Raw genomic sequence first — 21,499 nt, 5'->3', positions numbered from 1 at the left:
GAATCTCCATCTCTGGAGATATTTAAGAGTAGGTTAGATAAATGTCTATCAGGGATGGTCTAGACAGTATTTGGTCCTGCCATGAGGGCAGGGGACTGGACTCAATGACCTCTCAAGGTCCCTTCCAGTCCTAGAGTCTATGAATCTATGTTTCACCCCAGAGATGGTCGCACCTCCCTGCGGCTAGAGTGATTCCTCTTATGGCTTTATATCCTTAGGTTCCCAGTCCGGCACTGAGCTCTGAGTGGGGATGGGGATGTGCCACACAGAGCAGTTGGGCTGGGACGGTGGTTTGCAGTGGATTGGGATTCTTTGGCACTTCCAGAGGACAGTGGCTATGTAAATATTAGATGGTACAAATCTTTAACTATAGAAGGGGGCAAACAAAAAGCTCAACCCATCCCCTCAGGACATTTTTTTATAGTCTAAAACTAGGAGAGTCATGCAGCTTGTATAGGCTCAGCTTATGGCACACCCCAGGGGCTCCTTGAATCCCATCATTCTCCCCACAAGCTCTACGGGCACCCCCTCCACCCTTCTATTTCAGGGACTCTCTGAAATTCATCCCATCTCCATCTGGCAAGGGTTCTGGCAGCCCCCATTCCTCCCATCCCCCATAGTAGAATTCCCCCAATATCCCCCCACCAGAGGGTTCTGCAGCCTCCCCCACTTTCAGGGTCCCCCCATTTCACCCCATAGCAGGGGTTGTGTGCCCCAGTTCTCCCACCCCATAGCAAGATCCCCCAATATACCTCCAGCAGGGGCTCTGAACCCTCATTACCCTCTTCCTCCCATTTCCCCCTCCTTTCCTCTATGCCAGCTGGTCTGCCTGCCCCCCATTCCCACCTACCAACCATGCCAGGAGCTCTGTATGACTCCTTTTCCCCATAGTAGTGCCCCCATCTCCGCCCCCCACTGCCAGGGCTCTGTTTGCTCCCTTCCCTCCTCCATGCTCCATTCCCTGCATTCTGACCCCCTGTCCTCCACTCCCCCTCACTATTCCTCTTTCTGTCTGGGAAAGAAGCCATTCAGGCTGTCAATGTATTAATTAAACTCTGTTGGGAGGATAGACAGAGGTGGGAGAGAAGCGTTGCTATGCCAGAAGCCATTAACGGGTGCCATGGACCAACTGTGGCAGTGTTAAACAATGGGCAGAGGCCTCATATGTCTCCTACGTTCTGCCTTTTGGTTTGATTTTTCCCCAGATCAGCAGGGCGCTGGCCACTGATGCTTTGAACATTCCCGGAAATGTTGGAGTTGAACGGACGTGATGTTCAAAAGTTATCACACTACAGGAGGAGAAATGCCATCAAGCTGAGTGTAAGGTCCTCACAAGCTCAGCCAACAATACTGAAAACCCACACTGTAATTCTCTCTCTCACATGCAAAAAGAGATGAGGACCACAATTTATAATCTCGTCAAGATACATGCATTACTCTATAGGGGCCACAATGCCTGGCCTTTCCATGGGCGCACAGGATCCTTCCCCCTCCTGGGTTAGCCCCTGTAACGACCAGACAAAGTTACAATCCCTGCACTCAAGGGAACATAGAGACAGCGCTGCCCATACTCTCCCATGGGTGCACTGCTCAGTATGGACCGGGAGGAGGTGGGGTGGAACAGGTGCAGCAGGCAATAGGAAGCAGGATGTACCCCATTAAGGGATGGAGCAGTACGCATGTTCCCCTTGTGAGCTGAGAAGTTGCAGGAGGCAGAACCCCCGGGGGTCCCCTTGCAGGGGTATAACTTACAGGGCAGATTTTCTAAAAAAAACAACAACTCAGCTCCCATTTAGACAATACATTTTAATGGCTAAGAAGGAGCCAACCTCTTTGGAAAAGATGGACTTAAAGGCATGCTGTAACCTCTAAGCCACTGTTTCTTAACCTTTTTGATATCAGGGACCAGCTTGCTCCCTTCCTAAACTGTGTCAGGGAGATCTCAGGGACAGGTACTGGTCCGCCGACCAGTTATTGACAAACATTGCCCTAAGCAACCACACAGTCTGGCTATTATAATGATTGCCTTCCTTTTCCTTTCCCTTTCCCCTCCCCATCTGGTTTTCTTGTATCCATTTATTAAGCCATGTCTTTATTTAGATTGTATGACCTTTGTGGCACGGGCTGTGCCTGCTATTAGTGCTCAGTGCACTTTTGGCAGCTGCAAAATAAACAATCATCAAGCAGGAGACATTGGTTCGGGGTTTCTGTGGCCTCCGGCCAAATCTCTTCCAGCGTCCCGCTCCAGAGAGGAAAAGGGAAATGTGTAGTTGGTTGAAACATTGCTTCATTTGCGTGGCTCACTGAGAAAGTCTGTGTCCATCAGATAACAAGACTTCCTGCATCCCATACAAAGCCGACAGAGATGCATTAATATTGACAAGGGCACAGACTGTTTGCTGGAGTTTCTGTTGTTTCTGAATTGAATACCCAACCTTCCTTAAAGAGAGAGTACAGAGTAATTTAGGCCTAAGAAAATAAAATCAGGTTGTGTCTTAAAAAAAAAAAAAAAAGAAAAAGAAAAAAGCAGCAAGCCTATTTTTCATTATTTATTTCTAACACTTCAGTGAAAACTGTTTTTTTTTTTAGATTAACCAGTCTCCCAATAAACTAGCAATCCAAACTGTCTAATATGTGAGAACCTGCAAATGCAACTAACCAGAAAGATCCAGAAGCAGATCTTTCTTAGCCAATCTGAATGAAATGAAAAATGTAAACAAGTGTACTTATAAACCCGAGAACAAGTAACAGCAGTGAGGGAATATTTTTAAAAATACAGGCCAGATCCTGAGCTGGTTTTCAAATGATACAGATCCACTGAAATCAATGGAACTAGGCCAGTTTACAGCAGCTGCAGATCTGGGAGCCAGCAGTTTCTTTTTCAAGACAAGATCAATGTTAAAAAGAAATCATTAGTAAAAGCAATGAAGCACCCGTACGTACCAGTGTTCCCTTGAACGTCCTCTCCCTTATTTAGTGAGGGTGATGGGCATGAGAGCCTGGAGCAATTGGTGTCCTGACTCAACGGCGGCTGCACAGATGCACCTGTGAAGACAAGTCCCCAGTCTATGCGGCTTGCATCCGAGTGTGACCGATTATGCCCTGGCTTGAAAGTGGAGGCTTCCTCATTCTGCACTAGGATATCGTTCACAGAGCGGGGCCTGTCTCTCCGCCGCTGACAGAGATTAAAAATATTAAAAGTTGAGGCTTCCCTTTGCTCCACCCAGGAGAGATTATCCGGGGCTGTCTCCCTTTGCCCTGTAAACTGATCTTTGGCATGGAACGCTTTTGGAGTGTTGGCTTCCAAGAGGCCGTTTCTGCAGCGTTCCCAAATGAGGCTGTTTTTAGCTAAGGAAGTGATGTTTCTCAGGTCTCCGCTGTCCGTTATCTGATTGAATACTTCATGTCCTACCAGCTCGGGAACCTCCTGCACCCCATACACCTCGGAGGGTTGCATAACCTTTTCCAGCTTAGCATCAAAACTATTGAAGAAATCTTCAGTCACCTCCAAGGCCGGGCTAATGTCGTCAACTTCGAGTGCTTCCATTTCTCGTGTTGCTGAAGGGCCTGAGTTGTCAGTGCCGGTTTAGGAAGATGCTGCATAAATGTCCAGGCACAGAGGATAAAGATGCTTTAGGAAAGCTTGTGGCACCACACTGAGCTAGATATGGCAGGAGAAATACAACGGCCACCAAAGCCTTTGGTGGCAAAAGCTGTTGCATCCGAGTTTGACTTCAGATGTGCTACTTAACTTCCAGGCGGTAGGATGCCAGGGATGAATTGCTCCTCCACAGTTATTTTGCTGAGTGTTAAGTTATTTATGCAGATCCTGGGAATGCGGTTAAGTTATTCATTGTAACCAGTTCATGGCAATCTGGAGTCCCTGTAAAGCAGAGCACAGAATCATTTTAATAAACCCGCTTTCATTCAAGTGAAGCTGTTTAATCACTTGATTTTTCCCGCCGTCGTCATCCCCTCTTTCCTTTTGGCATCAAAGTTACTGTGTACAAATTTTCCTTACAGGGCTTCTGTTGTCCACTGAGTGGGAGATTACGTGTTATCACTTTTTGAATTAGAACCTGTACGGAGCAGGGAGGGGCACCAGATAAGTGGGAGCCAAGGTGATACCATTTATTAGCCAAGATAAGCTTTTCAGAGCTACAGTGAAAGGTGTTCTTTATTAGCTTTCTGTGATACGGTGACCTATGGAACACTCGATGCAGGCTTCTATGAGGATATAAGGGAATCTAAAAAAAAGCCTGGGAGACTTTAGGATATGAGTCGTTCCGGAAACATTAAGGCAGAACTAAGCTGTGCTGTGAATACTTTGCTATCTGGCCCTTATTATAAATAGCACTGTGATCACCTGGCTAAAGAACCAGGACTGAGAGGCTAACACTGACCTGGACTCTGAATTCCTTCTTTACTTTTTGGACTATCCCAGGGCATTAGAGAGACACAGTGGGTGAGGGAATATATTTTCCCTGTTAACAGAAGCTGGTGCAATAAAACATATTCCCTCAGCCACCTTATCTTGCTAATATCGTGGGACCAACACAGCCACATCAACACAGCCTATCACAGGGCACGTAAAACAGTGGTGGAAACGTAAGGGCATAGCTACACAATACTAAACAAAATCCAGCATGTCCAGAGGCGTCATTAACCAGCAGCCCATCACCTCCACCAGGGCAACTGGCTCACTGATGTTCCTGCGAAGTGCCGAGGCAGAGAGGAGTTTTGAGGCCCTAACCTGCAAAGCGCTGAGATGGGAGTCGAGCCCTGGGCTCTCATTCTGGTACAGTAAGGGGTTGCTCCTTTCCCAAGGAGTAAATCCCAGTCTCCTCACCTCTGCTGCTGTGTCACCTCTCTTGGGGTGAGGCTCCACTCACTATGCTCCTGTTGTTGGGGGCAGGTGCAGCTGAAATTGATCCAAACCATTGAGAAATATGCTTCTATAGATTCCTGTCACAATCCTTGGGGGGATTTCTATTAGTTTGAGTGCAGGCCTCTAGATACTGTATTTAGACAGACCTCACTAGTGCTGGAGGAAGCCAGCGTTGACACTGAATTTAAGAGATTTTCCAATAAAACTAAACATCAAATAGATAATGTTTATTTTAGAAAAACCCTGCACTATAGTGTGTCTTTGCCATTGCAGAGGCTGCTCCCCATAGGAGGATAAAAGTTCACTACTGCTGTCAGCTAGATCAGTGGTTCTCAAACTAGGGCCACCGCTTGTTCAGGGAAAGCCCCTGTCAGGCTGGGATGGTTTGTTTACCTGCAGCGTCCGCAGGTTCAGCCGATCGCGGCTCCCACTGGCTGTGGTTCGCCGCTCCAGGCCAATGGGGGCTGCAGGAAGCGGCGCAGGCAGAGGGACGTGCTGGCCGCCCTTCCCACAACCCCCATTGGCCTGGGGCAGCCAGTCAGAGCCACAACAACCAAACCTGTGGACGGGGCAGGTAAACAAACCAGCCTGCCCATCAGGGGCTTTCCCTGAACAAGCAGTGGACCAGTTTTGAGAACCACTGATCTAGAGCAGTTACTCCTTTAGCCCATCTGGTTGAAGCTCTGCTTTTAATGTAGCAGGTCCTGCAGCTGCTCCATCCTAATAAAGAGAAGACCATTCAATTTGTTCAGAACAGAGGGGAACGAACAGTCCTGTACCGGGGAGGGTTTGTATTCCCCAATAACTCGGTTTCCACCCACTGTTTGCTCTATTGTGGCAAATTACTTATTTTACTGTTTAATAATATGCAGCCTTCTATCATCTTTGCTATCTGGGTCTTAGTTGCTGCAGTTCAGAAGTGATGGCCTTTGTAAAAGGCTTTCCAAGACACATGCTTTAAAAACAACAATATGCATAAACCAAGGTAACTTCAAACATTATCCTGTTTTTCTCGGCTGTGACTATGGTCTTCCAATCGTCATGCTTCAGACAGCAGCTTCAAATAATATTGCCTTGCTGCATATTAACTACCACTCTGTGATGGGCACTGATTTGCTAGGCTGCTTCTGACTAATTGAGTAGAGGAGGGGCCGGAATCAAAACGGTGAAGCTGAACAAAATGGGTGTAAAATGGTGTCAAATCAGAACGGGGTGTGTGTGACAGTCCCTCTGCACGGGTGTTAATGGTTACACAATATGTGAGGCACTGTGAGGAGAATATAGGCCCTTACACACTTACAATTGGAGAGGAGGCAAAATTAGAAGTGCATACCTACCCCACCTTTGGGTTTCAAGTGAAGGACTGATCCAAGCTTGATCATGGCAACTGTCCCCCTCACAGTTTTCATTCTGGGTCAGACTCAAAATTGTAAAGAGCCAATCTGCCATTGCTAGTTCGGGTGTAGCTCCAGTCTTATGGGAATAGCTGACTCTGGGAGATTTCCAGCATCTGGGGCCCAAATCCTGCTTGTGAAGTTTCAGTGCTGTCAAAACTGAACCTTAAACCTTATTCCAGCTTGAATCAGAATACCAAACCCTAGCCTGATCCTAACCCAGATCTGGACATCAACTCTGTGGTCCATCTCTACAGCTTGAGGGAAATTCTGGCTCCACTGAAGTCAATGGGAGTTTTTGCCATTTGTGGCAGATACGGCAATTTCCTAAAATATCTGTGGGCGATCTCACTGTGTTAAGTTTATGCATTGTTCTGGGCCAGGGATTATATGTAATTTCATGGAGGAGGGTGACCCCAGCCCCCCGAGAACTAAAAACAGTGTGTGTGTGGTGGTGGTGGGGTTATGGGGCAATTCATTCAGGTTTTCACACCTCCAGAGAGGTACCACCACCTGCGCAGGCTCCCATATACTGGTTCAAACTGGATTCTTCAGAGACCAACAGACAAAGAAGGAACTTTTAGATAAATAGCTTGAGTTTAAAGTGACTAAGGGCCTTCTGTCCAGGGAGGTGCACAATCCTTGTTGAAGGATTGTAAGTACTTGGCCCACTGCTGGGTGATCTCTGATAAGCTGATTAGCATGCTTGTAGGTTCTTTTACTGGTTTAGTGCGTTTTCTCTGTGACTTTCCCCTTAAGAATAAAAGTGCTTGCTTAGAAAGGGCTGTGTGGGGACTTATAACTGTGGCACTTACGCTGTTTGTAGCCTCTGAGGAGAATGAGAAGCAGGCCTGCTTAGGCAGTCTGACTTGCTGGGAACTCACAGTGCTGGCAGGGAGCTGTGCAACCTGGGAATACTCCAGTCAGGAAGGAGAGGTACGCGGGTCTCCACCAAGAGAGTGGGGAGCCTAGAGTGCATGCAGTGGCCCTGAACTATGACACCACTGACTTCAGCTGGGCTGAGATTTCACCCTGCGTTTCACCACTAATATGCAGCCATCTCTGAAGAGGAGGGCAGCAGCAACACAGAGCATAGGTGCTTATTGACCGCTCCCTGCCCCAAATCTCCTCTTGCAAACCAATAAAACAAGAGTGTCTTGGGATAACTGGGCAGGCACCATACCCAACGCCTGCAGAGCAAGGAATAACTTCCATGGGTTGCAAAGGGAGCTGCATTTTTGACCTCCTCAGCCAGGACAAGCACGTGAGCAAAAGGCCTTTGCATGGGAGAAAACAAATGGCGGGAGAAAAAAGGACTTCCATAGCCGTAACCCACCCAACCCTCAAACCCTTCACTGGCATTTCTTTATGAGCGATGGCTCATACCAGGACTGCTTGAGATTCATTTACAAATTTGCGGTTAGCGTTAGCTTAGATAGAATCAGCACTGAGATATAGTCAAATGCCAAACAGTGCAAGCAACAGGCTGGCCCACACAAAGAGCCCATTTCACCAGCGTTGGCAGAGAATCCAGCCCTGCTCTCACTTGATGGATTTAAACAATCGGAACAGCAACGATTGCAGAAGGGCTTGTGACCCTTCCCAGAAACGTTTCAGGGGAAGACAAGGGGCAGCAAAACATACAGTCCCTTTGTTTTCTAGTCTGCACCAATACAAGAAAAATCAATCAACGTACCCAAGAAATCGTGCACTTAGCAGGTTTATTACCAAACACTGGAAACCGTTTTATGGGGCTGCAAGTGTGTCCTGAGTTTGTGGGATGAGGATTATCTCATGTCACACAACCTCCCACATTCTTGTAAAGCGTTCCAGAAGCACATGGTGATACTGACTCACATGGTGACAGGATGATCTGACGCTGCATCCTGATGCGACTTCGCACCATCACCACCTTGGGATGCAGTATGCCCAACACAAACTGCTAAAAAAGGTCACGTCAGTGGGGAGTGGTTATCCCTTTCCATAGTCTGGGGAGTGCTTCCTTAAAGAACGAAAGGTGCTATGTAAATGCACAGTGAATTATCAGTCATGCTTAGTCACTACACTGATATGGCCTCTAGAAGGATCCCTTACATTGACTGCATCTGTCAACAGCAAACTCTAAGAGTTCTGCTCGGGCTTTTGCATCTACTTGGATCAAATGAAACTCGATTCTGGCCCCCAGATAAACAAACACAGGAATAGGAGGGATCCAGAGAGTCCATATGAAGAGAAAGGGAAGAGAGTAGCACTGTTTAGTTAAGGGAAGAGATAAATAAAAGAGGGTCTGATCAAGGCGTATAAAATAATGAACGCCATACAAAGAATCAATCAGGCATTCCCTTTACTCTTCATAATACCAGAACAAAGGGAACATTCAGTTACATTCAAAAGCAACACATTTAAGACCGACAAATGACGGGAATGTCTGTCCTATCTCGGGGACTCTCTTTCTGCCCTGCCACCCCACCAACATGATACAGTTCTGTGGCGATCTGGAAGCCTACTTTCGCCATCTCCGACTCAAAGAATACTTCCAGGACAACACTGAACAGTGCACTGATACACAGGTACCCTCCCACCAACAGCACAAGAAGAAGAACTCCACATGGACTCCTCCTGAGGGTCGAAATGACAGTCTGGACCTATACATTGAATGCTTCCGCGACGTGCAGAGGCAAGAATCGTGGAAAAAACATCGCTTGCCTTATAACTAAGTCGTGCAGAACGCAATGCCATCCACAGCCTCAGAAACCACCCTGACATCATCATCAAAGAGGCTGATAAAGGAGGTGTGTTGTCATCAGAACAAGTCTGACTCCAAAAGGAGGCCGCCAGACAACTCTCCAATACCAAATCTACAGGCCACTTCCTCAGATCCACTGAGGAACACACTAAGAAACTGCACCATCTACTCAGGACACTCCCTACACTACACACGAACAAATCAACATACCTTAGAATAACCCTGGTCGGGCTCTATCTACTACCCAAAACCACAACCCGGAAATCCTGGACGCTCATCCTCAGGCATTGGCACTCTCACTGAGACTGTCTGGATATGTGACTCTCTACTCAGACCCTATGCCACCAGCTCTCCAGCTATCTCTGCGACACCACTGATTTCTGAGAAAACTACAATGCATGGTCACCTCCCAGAAAACACCATCCTAGCCACCATGGATGTAGAGCTCTCTATTCAAACATCCACACACAGATGGAATACAAGCTGTCAGGAACAGTATCCCTGATGATGCCACACGCACAACTGGCTGCTGAGCTCTGGCCTTTATACTCACACAAACATGTTCAAATTGATGACAATATATCTCCAGATCAGTGGCACTGCTAATGGGCAACCGCATGGCCCACATATGCAAATTTTTATGGCTGACCTGGACAACACTTCCTCAGCTCTCGTCCACTCACGCCCTATCTCTACCTTCGCTACATTGATGACATCTTCATCATCTGACCCACGGGAAGGAGACTCTGGAAAAATCCACACGATTCAACAGCTTCACCCCACCATCATCTCAGCCTGGACCAATCACACTAGAGGTCCACCTTCTAGACACCACGGTGCAAATAAGTGATGGGCAATTAACACACCCTATATCGAAACCCTACGACCGCTATGCCTACCTTCATGCCTCCAGCTTCCATCCGCGGACACATCGCATGATCCTTTGTCTACAGCCAAGCACTGAGGTACAACCGCTCTGCTCTAACCCCTAAGACAGAGACCAACACTACAAAATCTCCACAAGCATTCTCAAAACTACAATACCGCACGAGGAATAAGGAAACAGATCAACAGAGCCAGACGTGTACCCAGAAGCCTCCTACTGCAAGACAAACTGAATAAAGAATAATAGGACTCCACTGGTCGTCACATACAGCCCCCAGCTAAACCCCTCCAACGCATCATCAGGGATCTACAACCCATCCGGACAATGACCCCACTTCACAGCCTTGGTGGCAGGCCAGTCCTCGCCCAACAACACCTGCCAACCTGAACGTATTCTCACCAGCAACTGCACACCGCACCATAGTAACTCTAGCTCAGGAACCAATCCATGCAACAACCTCGATGCCAACTCTGCCCAATATCACAGCGACACCACTACAGGACCTAACCAGATCAGCCACACCAACGGTTCATTCACCTGCACGTCCACCAATGTATATACGCCATCATATGCCAGCAATGCCCTCTGCTATGTATATCGGCCAAACTGGACAGTCTCTACAGAAAAGGAAAATGACACAAATCAGATATTAGGAATGGCATATACAAAAACCTGTATGAGAGCACTTCAACCTCCCTGGCCACATATGCAGACTAAGGTGGCCATCCTGCAGCAAAAAAACTTCAGGACCGACTTCAACGAGAAACTGCTGAGCTTCAGTTCATCTGCAATTTGACACCATCAGCTCAGGATTGAACAGAAGCTGTGAATGGCTAGCCAACTACAAAACCAGTTTTCTCCTCCTTGGTTTCACACTCAACTGCTAGACAGGGCTCATCCTCCCTGATTGAACTAACCGTTATCTCTAGCTTGCTTGCTAGCTATATATACCTGCCCCTGGAAATTTCCACTACATGCATCTGATGAAGTGGGTATTCACCACAAAAGCTCATGCCCCAACGTCTGTTAGTCTATAGGTGCCACAGATTCTCTGCTGCTTTTACAGATCCAGACTAAACGGCTACCCTCTGATAAATGACGGAGTATCTAACCTGTGGAGCGCTATGCTACAAGACCTCGGTGGCTAAGAGGCACTTAAGAAAAATTTACCAAGTGAGTTAGGAGTCTAAGTGTCACTCAAGTCACTGAGACTTGAGTTCCCAAGCCACTTAGGCACCTTAGAAATTTTAACTAACAATGTTGTAGGGAATTTTGATAACTTGGCTACAGAGAAGTGCTGAGTGCCCTGCATTGCCCAGAAAGCAGTCTCCTCTGTACAGAGCTCCTCTGTCTAGCCTTGCAACCATGAGTAGAGCCCTACCAAATGTCACGTCATTTTGGTCAATTTCCAGTCATGGATTTTAAAAATCATAAATTCATGATTTCAGTTATTTAAATCTGAAATTTCACAAGTATTGTATTTGTAGGGGGTCCTACCTCAGAAGGAGCTGGGGGTTGCAAGCTTATTGTAGGGGATGCGGTGCTGCTACCCTTACTTTGCGTGCTGCTGGTGGTGGCGCTGCCTTCAGAGCTGGGCTCCTGGCCAGCAGCCACCGCTCTCCAGCTGCCCAGCTCTGAAGGCAGCGCTGCTGCCAGCAGCAGTGCAGAAGTAAGGATGGCATAGTATGGTATTGCTACTCTTACTTCTGCACTGCTGCCTGCAGAGCTGGGCCGTCAGTCAGCAGTCACAGCCCAGCTCTGCAGGCAGCAGCGCAGAAGTAAAGGTGGCATGGTATGATATTGCCACTCTTACTTCTGCATTGATGCTGGCAGGGTGCTGCCTTTAGAGCTGGGCACCCAGCCAACCGCTGCTGCTTTCCAATTGCCCAGCTCTGAAGGCAGTGCAGAAGTAACGGTGGCAATACCACAACCCCCCTAAAATAACCTTGTGACCGCCCTGCAACTCCCTTTTGGGTCAGGACCCCCAGTTTGAGAAATGCTGGGCTCACGCATGAAATCTGTATCATATAGGGTAAAAGCACACAAAAGACCAGATTTCATGGAGGGACACCAGATTTCACGGTCCATGACGCGTTCTTCATGGCCATGAATTTGGCAGGGTCCTAATCATGAGAGACCATATTATAACCGGTCACCGGGATAGGATTGAATATCGCCCATCCTGTGCCACACAAGGTAATTTTGGAGGGAAATTCTATGTTTACAAGAAAAGGAAGGATTTTTTTTTTTTTCTGGCAGGCTGTTCCTTTCTTCATGGCTGCTGCTGTAAGCTGGAACGTTAGGAATGGAGTTGAAGGAGATGGGTAAGTAAGCAGAGGGCGTGACTAGAATAAGACAAAACTGGATATCTGCCGGCTAATTTGATTTTTTTTAAGGGTGTTTTTTTTAAATATGCTTTTTCAAACTTGACAGTAAAATCCTGAGTGGCAGCATTTCACTCTCAGTGACGCTGATTTCTTTTTCCTCTTAAAGAATACTTAGGGGTAATTTTTCAGGATGATGCACAAGGATTTTACTGCCCCAAATGGTCATAGACCAATCCTTGCATTGCAAGTGGACCCCTCAGGCACTAGAGATCTGAAAAAATGCAATGCTGTCTCATGAAAACTTTTATTTACATAGCTCCTTTTGCCCAGAATGGTCCCGACGCACTTTACTAACTGCATAGAGAAATCACTCACCCACCACCGAGAGAAAGACCCTTTAGAAGTAGGCTGCTTGCCACATCAGGAACAGTTATTTTCAGAAGGAGAAATACAGACTAACTTCTTCAGCTGATGAAGCTACGATGGGGAAGGCCAAACGTAGTTCCTGAAACTGGAACTGGGCCAGTCAAAGCCAGATGAGGGCATAGCCACTATAAGTCTGTGCCTTAAGACCCAGCTCCCTGGGTCACGTGATCACACCAGACTCTCAGCTTCTATTTAAAAATAAAAAAGGATGAAGTTTTTAGTCCTTGTGGTTGCAAAGAAAAGCTTGAAAAAGTCACCTGGGTTTAACTGATGCAGCAGCCTCTGCCTGAGTCTGCAGACAGCCTGAAACACAACTGCCGCATGCACCTCAACGGGAGCTTCAGTGCAAGGCTCTCTGCCAACACTACCCTAGCAGAGTGTTGTGTGGCAGGAGAAGAGAGCAGTGGGTCTCTGCCCACCAACGCAAATACATCCTGGTTCCTGGGCTAAGTTCTGGGGCCCTTCTCCTGCATCATTCTAGGTGGAGGTTGGGGCCACAGTGTGGGCATGGGGGGCTGCAGGGGCCCTGTGCTGTGGTGTGCCTAGGGTCTGGATTGCCTTAATCCAGGCCTGGGCCAGGACACCAGGAATAATACCCTGACTCTTACAAAACATGCCATGGGATGTAGAGGTATGTCTCCACAGCACACTAAGCCCAGGTCTGTGGAACCGAGGCTTGTGGATTTGGGGTTTCTGGATTTACAACTGCTGGACCTGGGTCCCTGTACGGCATTACACCAGCCTTCTGAATCGGGTCTGTGCTTGATCTGCATCCGTGCTGCAAAATGACAGGGCTTGGATGCGAGGTGCAATGGAACTCAGGCTCTGACCCAGCCCCCTCACACGGTTCTAGGACCTGGGTCCTCAGTGCTTAGTGACCTGAGTCAGATTGATTTGTGTGTGGACAGAAAGAGGACTTGGACTCAAACCTGATTACCTGATTCAGAGCCCAGGCTTGTGGCGGGGGAGGGTGCAGTACAGACATGGCCTATAGTGACAAGAAGTGACCAGGGCCTTGGATTCACTTCTCATCCAAAAGATAGATTGACGCCTCTTTCGCTAGAGCTACTTTCAGAATCTCCACTCTGTGAATCCTGAGATTCAGGGCCTGGCGGCCATTAATACTTAATGTTCTTTTCCATGATTCGTGCTCTAAGCCATTTCAGTCTGTAACTTTCCTTTGACAAATGACACACCTTGAGCAACCAATGCACAGGATTTTTTTTCAGGACACCCTCCACTTTTTGCAGATACCAAGATTTTTAGATGGGTGCATTGGGTCAGGTGATCAAAATATTACCCAGAATCTAAATTAGCTGTATTTTGGTCACTTGAATACTGATCCATGCAGCAGCACTGAAGGGTCACTATCAAACTAGTTAGCTAGCAAGACAGATCAAATCACTGCTAAGTCCCTTTCATGATTTCAGAGAGGGAGTCGATTCGATTGGTTAGATCAGTGGCTCTCAACCTTTCCAAACTGTTGTGCCCCTTTCAGGGGTCTGATTTGTCTTACAAACCCCCAAGTTTCAGCTCTTGCTTACAAAATCAGACAGACAGACAGACATATACAAAAGTGTCACAGCACGCTGTCACTGAAAAATGGCTGACTTTCTCATTTTTACCATATTATTATAAAATAAATCAATTGGAATATAAATATCATACTTACATGTCAGTGTATAGTACACAGAGCAGTATAAACAAGTCACTGTCTGTATGAAATTTTAGGATGTACTGACTTGGCTAGTGCTTTTTATGTAGCCTGATGTAAAACTAGGCAAATATCTAGATGAGTTGATGTACCCCCTGTAAGACCACTGCGTGCCCCCACGGGTACAAGTGTCCCTGGCTGAGAACCACTGGGCTAGAGTACAGGACTAGGCGTTACAATTCCTGTGTTGTAATTTCAATGCTCTCACTGATTGGTTGTTATTTGACCAATAAATCTGTGCCTCGGTTTACCAATACTTACCTCTCATGAGGATTAACAGTTACAAAGAGTTTTAGACTTAAGGGATGGAAGATGGCAGAGAAGTGCCAAGTATAAGTGCATGGCACATTGTTTTCCTAGATCTATCCATGATGCAGACCAAGTAATGCCCCAAAGGCAGATACTAATCATCTGTAGTGGAGTAGTACCTACAGCGGCACTCCTCAACTTTTTCTTACACAACCCCCTTTATATCGAGATGAGCCCAGGATTCCTCCCTCATCCAGGAGTGATCCCTCTCTCATCCAGCAATATGAGACGGGCTGGGTGGTGGCAACCCCTAGTCTGAGTACCCCTAGCCAGCAGGCCTCAGTCAGGGATCAGGCCCTCACTACAGTAGGTGCTGTAGATACATAACACAAAAGGTGAGCCCTTGCCGCAAAGAGCTTACAAGGTAACGCAATGTATTGGGAATCGCAATTGCATACACTTAGCCTGGTTTGCTCACTGCGAGTCTTAATCTGTAAGTAGAACTTCTGCCTCTTTTCCCTAGTCACTACAGGTAGAGTGACCAGATGTCCCGATTTTATAGGGACAGTCCCAATTTTTGGTTCTTTTTCTTATGTAGGCTCCTATTACTCCCCACCCCATCCCGATTTTTCACACTTGCTGTCTGGTCACCCAAACTACAGGTTGAGTGAAGGGAAAAAACACCCAGCCAGAATCCGGAAGTAATTTGAGTACAAGAAGGGACAGTTGTCATAAGACATGCATCAGCCTTGACATGAATTCAAAATTACATAAAATAATTGTTGGATTTTGTATTTAAATATATTTTGGGGGCTGGAAGAATCGAGATCACCCCCCCCCTTTTCTTTATGTCTAGATGGGAGGTGCATCCCCAAACTTTATCCCATCTCATGGGATTACAGCATGAGAAAACACTAGTATATGGCATTCATCTTTCTTTAGTTCGGGTGGCTTATTAGATTTTGGACCTTAAAATAGCTGCTAGTCCCGTGGTCTAACTGCTTTTCTGGCATTGGTCAGCGAGTAAATATTACAAGCCCTGGTCAATCTTTGCACAAGGAGAAGAGTCTCTAAATGACAGTCTTTAAAGTACTTGTAAAAATAACTTCTCAGTATTAGTTAAGCACCGAACAGGTTAGCGAAGGGAGGGCATAGACTCCTTGTCCTTGGAGGTATTTAAAAACAATTAAGCATCTGTCAGTGTGCAGAAATGGACTAGATCAGTGGCTCTCAACCTTTCCAGACTACTGTACCCCTTTCAGGAGTCTAATTTGTCTTGCATACCCCCAAGTTTCAGCTCACTTAAAAACTACTTGCTGACAAAATCAGACATAGAAATACAAGTGTCACGGCACACTATTACTGAAAAACTGCTTACTTCCTTATTTTTGCCATATAATTATAAAATAAATCAGTTGGAATATAACTATTGTACTTACATTTCAGCGTATAGAACACAGAGCAGTATAAACAAGTCATTGTCTGTATGAAATCGTAGTTTGTACTGACTTTGCTAGTGCTTTTTATGTAGCCTGTTATAACACTAGACAAATATCTAGATGAGCTGATGTACCCCCTGCAAGACCTCTGCGTACCAACAGGGGGTACGCGTTTACTCAGATTAAGAACCACTGGACTGGATGACCTCTTGAGGTCTCTTCCAACCCTACATTTCTATGATTCCATAATATAAATCTGAGAAATCTAACTGTCCAGGAAAAAAGCTGGGCCCAGCATAAGAATTCCCCATAGACCACGTTACACCAGTGCCCTAAATACATACTTTACCATATCATATATATTCTGAGACAATGCACCTAATAATTCGGGGAGAAGCTTACAAGAGCCAGAGAAAAAGCATTCTCAGTCAAGAGCTCTTTAATGCAGGATAAGCTAACAGAGAGAGAAGATTGATCTTACGTTAATCCAGCTGCATGTAGCAAAACCCAACTGTCTGCTAGATTCTTCCTGCCAAGAAGAGTGACAAGGGACCTCTAACACCCACGCATAAGAAACAACAAAGACTGTCTCCTAGAAGCTGGGAGAGGCGAAGAGCAGAATCAGCCATGATGAGGTCTGTGGATATCACTAAGTGAATCTAAAGGGCAGTATTGCGTGCTGAGATGCTACAGTGCTCTAGAAGTAACAGAGAGCGGAGGGGTGGGATCCCGTTAATAATGACATGCACCTGTGCAGCTGGCAGGGTTCAAAACTATATATCCTGGGGTAAGTCGATGCAGCTCCGCTCTCTAATGGAAGTAGGCTGATTTATGCTTGCTAAGGATCTGGCCCTGGCCCTTTAAGCAAGAAGGTTCCCAGAGCATTCTGTGGACATGATAAATTGTACTACATACCTAGAGAACTCTTCACCCATCATCACCGAACAGAATATTAATTAATAATAATTGGCACCTACAGTAAACTGTGCTTTTAATTTTCCCAGCACTTTGCAAACCTTCATGAAAATGCAGCAACCTCTAGGGTGAAACATGGATGCAAACAGCTCATGGCAACAGTGTACAAGCACAGTGCACAAAAAGAGGTGAACATGATGGGGCAATGAGGAAACATGGATTATGTAAAGCTTCCCCCCCAACCCCCTCTCCGGCCCCCTACTCAAGACAGGTTTGTGTACAGCACTCCAAAGATCTTTATCACACAGCCTGGCTGACTCCTTTGCCCTACAGCAATCTGACACATACTTCCCTCCAGGCCGAAGAATGCCCTGAGAAACGAGTGGCTGCATCACTTCCTGCTGGCTTCATGGTGATTAGCTGTTTGAAAGCTCTCCAGCTGGGCGGTGACCGTGGAAAGGAGCAGGGAGTCTGGGCAGAGATGGAACAGAAGGGAAAGCAGCACTGCAAAAGGGCAGCCCTATAGCAGGCGTCACACAGGCACATTGCCCTGCTGAGCCAGAGTAAAAATGCTAAGGCCCCAATGTGGCTATGCACTTTAGCCTGTGAGTTGCCTCAGTGAAGTCACAAAGCACTTTGCTGCACTGAGGCCTTACACAGTTCGGCACTGATTCAGCAAGGCAGTGAAGCGCATTCCTAACCTCAAATACATGAGCAGTCCTGCTGCCTTTCAGCTGGATGACTCACCTGCGTCTCAGTAGGCACGTGTGTAAGTACCTGGCCGAATCAGGGCTCTAATGAACACTTACTGTACATAACCCTCTGACAAGCCTACACTATGCTGCAAACGGGGCCTACATCTATTCTCTAAGCGGGGACGTTGGCCTGGGTTTCTACAGCTGTCAGCCCGGGTTTCTACAGCTGTCAGCCCACGTGCCTGTTCTACCCATTCCCGTTGGAGGTAGAAGGCATTCTCGGGGACCCCACATGATGCCCAGTTCTGTTTCTCTTTGTTTCACATGTGTTTACTTAATTCACATTTTGTCACACTGACCTGGTTAAAAACCCTGCATCTTTTTCCAGCCAAGCAGGCAATTCAGAAACACAAGAAGAGAACAGGCTGTTTTAGCTTCTGAGATCAGCACAAAGAGGAGTGAGCCCTATGTTATAGGTGATATCACTAGGAGGACCCACCAGGCTGCAAGCACAGAGGGGTGGTGTAAAGACCGAACTAGACATTTTAAGAGAGACGTTACTCAGGTTGATGTCTTTTACAACTAGAGCTGCTGGATCAGTGTGTCTCCATCCAGAAAGTACAGGTGGGGGGTCTGGGCATCCCAGATTGCGGCTACAAATAAATAAAAGATTTTTAAAAAATTAAATAATCTGCCTTGAGGCTCTGCTAGAGCTGCATCTCATTCTAAAGCCCCTCTCTCACATTCCTGTGTTGAGAGCTGTGTTGGGGGTCAGAACCAGTGCTAAAAAATCCTATAGTACTTTTGTTCCCAAATGGAAACTGAGTTGAAAAAGGATGGAGATTGCTGGAATTTCTACTCAAGTTGTTCCTCTGCTGTTGTTTGTGCACCAGGGTCCTGCTGGCAAGTGCCCCCCACCCAAGAGATGCCTGCTTTTCAGCGGAGAAACGCATGTATGTAGGCCCGGGAGCTATGGGCACTCAGCAGCTCACATATAGGGCCCAGAGCCATTGGGGGGTCTTTCTGGATAAAGTGCTATCCATCATAAATGTAAAGGATTATTATTGTAACTTTATTATCTAGACTCCAGCCAATTCTCCTAATCAAGGACAGTATGCAAGGAGCTAACCCAAGACAATTCAAAGCTAATTACACTAAGACCTTGGAGTTCACCGGAATATAAGTGCATGTATGATTATATAAAAAACCACCATTTAACAACAAGCATAAAATCATTTCAAAACTACTCTTTTCTGATTTCCCAACCAGTGAGTCCTGGCATTTTGACATATTTATTATCACCTGAAAAAAGAAAAAAAACCAGTGGAGACTGAACTTCAACAAAACAGCACAGCAGCCCAACCCTCTGAGATCATGTCAACCTCTGAAAATCAGCCAACTCTGGGGGATGGTTACAGCAGCACATTATTGTTATAACACCGTATTATTCCTCTGACACAGTCACAATACAGATTGGACTCACAGTTTACTAACAAAAAAATTACAAACTTTATCTCAAACGATCTTTGCAAAAGCTCAGCAGAAACCTGACAAAAGCTGATTAACTTAAATGCAACATAATATATTATTTGTAAGCTGCCAAAACCAATCAGCTCCCAGGAGCTCAGATACACTGGTGAGGAGGGCCATATAAGTACCTAGATAGTGTGGATGAGATTCTTCAACTACATTATGTAGTTCCCTCTCCCAATATGTTGAGTTCATGATTTTTTTAATCTGTAATTTTAAACCTGTAAACTTCTAAATCAAGAAAAACGTCACCAAACCCCAACCTCCGAAGCTATATACTGGGGCTACTGTTGCCTGAAATGACTGACACCATGCTCCTTCAAAGATTTTCCACATGTTTATCTTTCTGCATTGTGAGTAGCCCCATTCACTTCAGTAGGACTACTCAGTGTGAGTAAAATTACATGTGTGTATAAATCTCTGCAAGATTGGATCCTTAAATATTTGTTTTCTGAGACAAAACAGACACAAATAATGCATTCTCTTGGCAATGCTATTATTTCACTCTATCCTATCTATTGGTGCCACTGAGCACAGCATCTAAATTAACACTATAGGTATTATACAGTCCTACAAGGTAGGCATATATTTATTGGGATTATTTAATCCTACAGTTTATAATTCTACTGACTATGTTTTGGGAGTGTGAAACACAGCAATGCATGTCCCACCAGCACAGAGTGATGTATTTGTGTTGTGCTGCCGATATGTACACAACCGCAGGATGGAATTTGACACTGCCTACCTGCTGAAGTCATTAGGAGTTTGCGGTGTTGCAAGGATCTCAAGGACTGTACCTTTTAATAAAAGAGTCTGTGTTTGTGTCTGTTTCTCTGGCTAGATATATTGCTACATATGTGTATGTATATATATCCATCTCTTTGTGTTACAAACAAACACACACATATCATATACACAGAGGTATGTATACATATGCATGCATGTCTGTATACAATATATAAAGAAATACAAATATAGCTGCAAGGTGATGGACACCACAGGAAACCTAAGACAGACAGCTGTCTCTGTGTGTGTGTGTGTGTGTTTATAAAACAGTGAGAAACAGCACCGTTTGATGAAACCTTTGATACATGTCCTGATATGTAAAACACAAATCCAACCACAGCCCAGCAGATTTACAACAAAAGGAACATTTACCTGGCCCTCTGGAGCTCCAGAAAACCCACTTTGCCATTTATTCCTAGTGGATGATCTTTGCTGTCCAATTACTCCTCATTCTGCCCGAACAGGCAACATATGTGCCCTGCGTTCTCCATCCTTCTCTCTGCTCTGTGTTTACAGTCTGTCTGCCTCGGTCCCTTCGCAAATCCTTCCCTCCCACCTCCAGGGAAACAGATCCTCTGACAGCAAGGTTCCAGCTCACAGAAGTTCTCGCTTCCTGCCAGCCTCCGCTCTGTGGCACGTAGCTGGCCATCAGCCATCGCTATGTGACAAATAGCTCTTCTCCTTGTTTCTTCTAGTCTTGTGCACTACTTTCATCTTCTGCTCTCTCTCTCAGATAATGCAGTACCTATGGCTGTTCACCATGCCACTAAAGTGGATGTTAGCAGCTAAAAAATTAAACCCCAAGCATGTCTCTGTTTTCATCCCAGTTTGCAGTTTGCGTCCTCTTTTCTCTGTATATTAACTCTATGCATCTGCTATGATGTGTTTGTGAGAATATGGGCATGTGACTTAGTGGATTGTGCACTGGAGTGGGACTCTGGAGCCCTGGGTTCTATTCTCAACTCTGTTGGTGGCCTAGAACATGTCACCTGATCTCTCAGTGTCTCCATCTGTACGAGTAGGATAATGATACTGATGTCTCCATTTTACGCTCTATTGATGAAAAGAACTAGGTATTATTATATCGATATACAGCAGCTGTATCCTTCTGTGATTTCCTGTCTTATACTTATATTGTAAGCTCTTTGGGGAGGGACTGCCTTTTTGTACAGCACCTAGCAGTGTGGGCTCCTGGTCCATGAGTAGGGCTCCTAGACACTGCAGTAATACAAATAAATAATAGTAAAGTTATAAGCATATAAATCAGTTAAAGTGATAAGCAACTGAAAATGGGGTCTTATAATGGGAACTGTCAGACAACCTTAATGATAAGCACCACTACCAGCCTGTAACATCTGCCTATAATAAATAAATCAGCAGTTTTGCCAACTCCAAGTGTTCAAAATCATGAGATTGGCATAAAAATTATGAGTTAAAAATAATAAATGTGAGGGTCTTTTTATTTGTCTTCTGTTTTTGAATCTGGTAGTGGAAAGGAAGGTGG

The 21,499-nt window shown here is 45.9% G+C and overlaps 1 protein-coding gene across 1 annotated transcript in view; it reads right to left on the bottom strand.

The window, feature by feature from the left end:
* The window catches only part of PLEKHM3 (pleckstrin homology domain containing M3), a 127,700-nt gene extending 107,129 nt beyond the window's left edge, over positions 1-20,571 (bottom strand). Inside the window, exons 1-2 of the mRNA XM_032765032.2 lie at positions 20,368-20,571; positions 2,944-3,883 (exon numbers count right to left, since the gene is read on the bottom strand). Coding sequence (XP_032620923.1) covers positions 2,944-3,547 — 604 coding nt within the window. The 5' untranslated portion in view covers positions 3,548-3,883; positions 20,368-20,571. The remainder of the gene's footprint in view (positions 1-2,943; positions 3,884-20,367) is intronic.
* Positions 20,572-21,499: the final 928 nt, after the last annotated feature.

The sequence above is a fragment of the Chelonoidis abingdonii genome, chromosome 10 (assembly GCF_003597395.2).
Source record: "Chelonoidis abingdonii isolate Lonesome George chromosome 10, CheloAbing_2.0, whole genome shotgun sequence".
Taxonomy (NCBI): Eukaryota; Metazoa; Chordata; order Testudines; family Testudinidae; genus Chelonoidis; species Chelonoidis abingdonii.
Note: the sequence above shows the minus strand (reverse complement) of the source record. Positions and strands in the feature narration are given on the sequence as shown.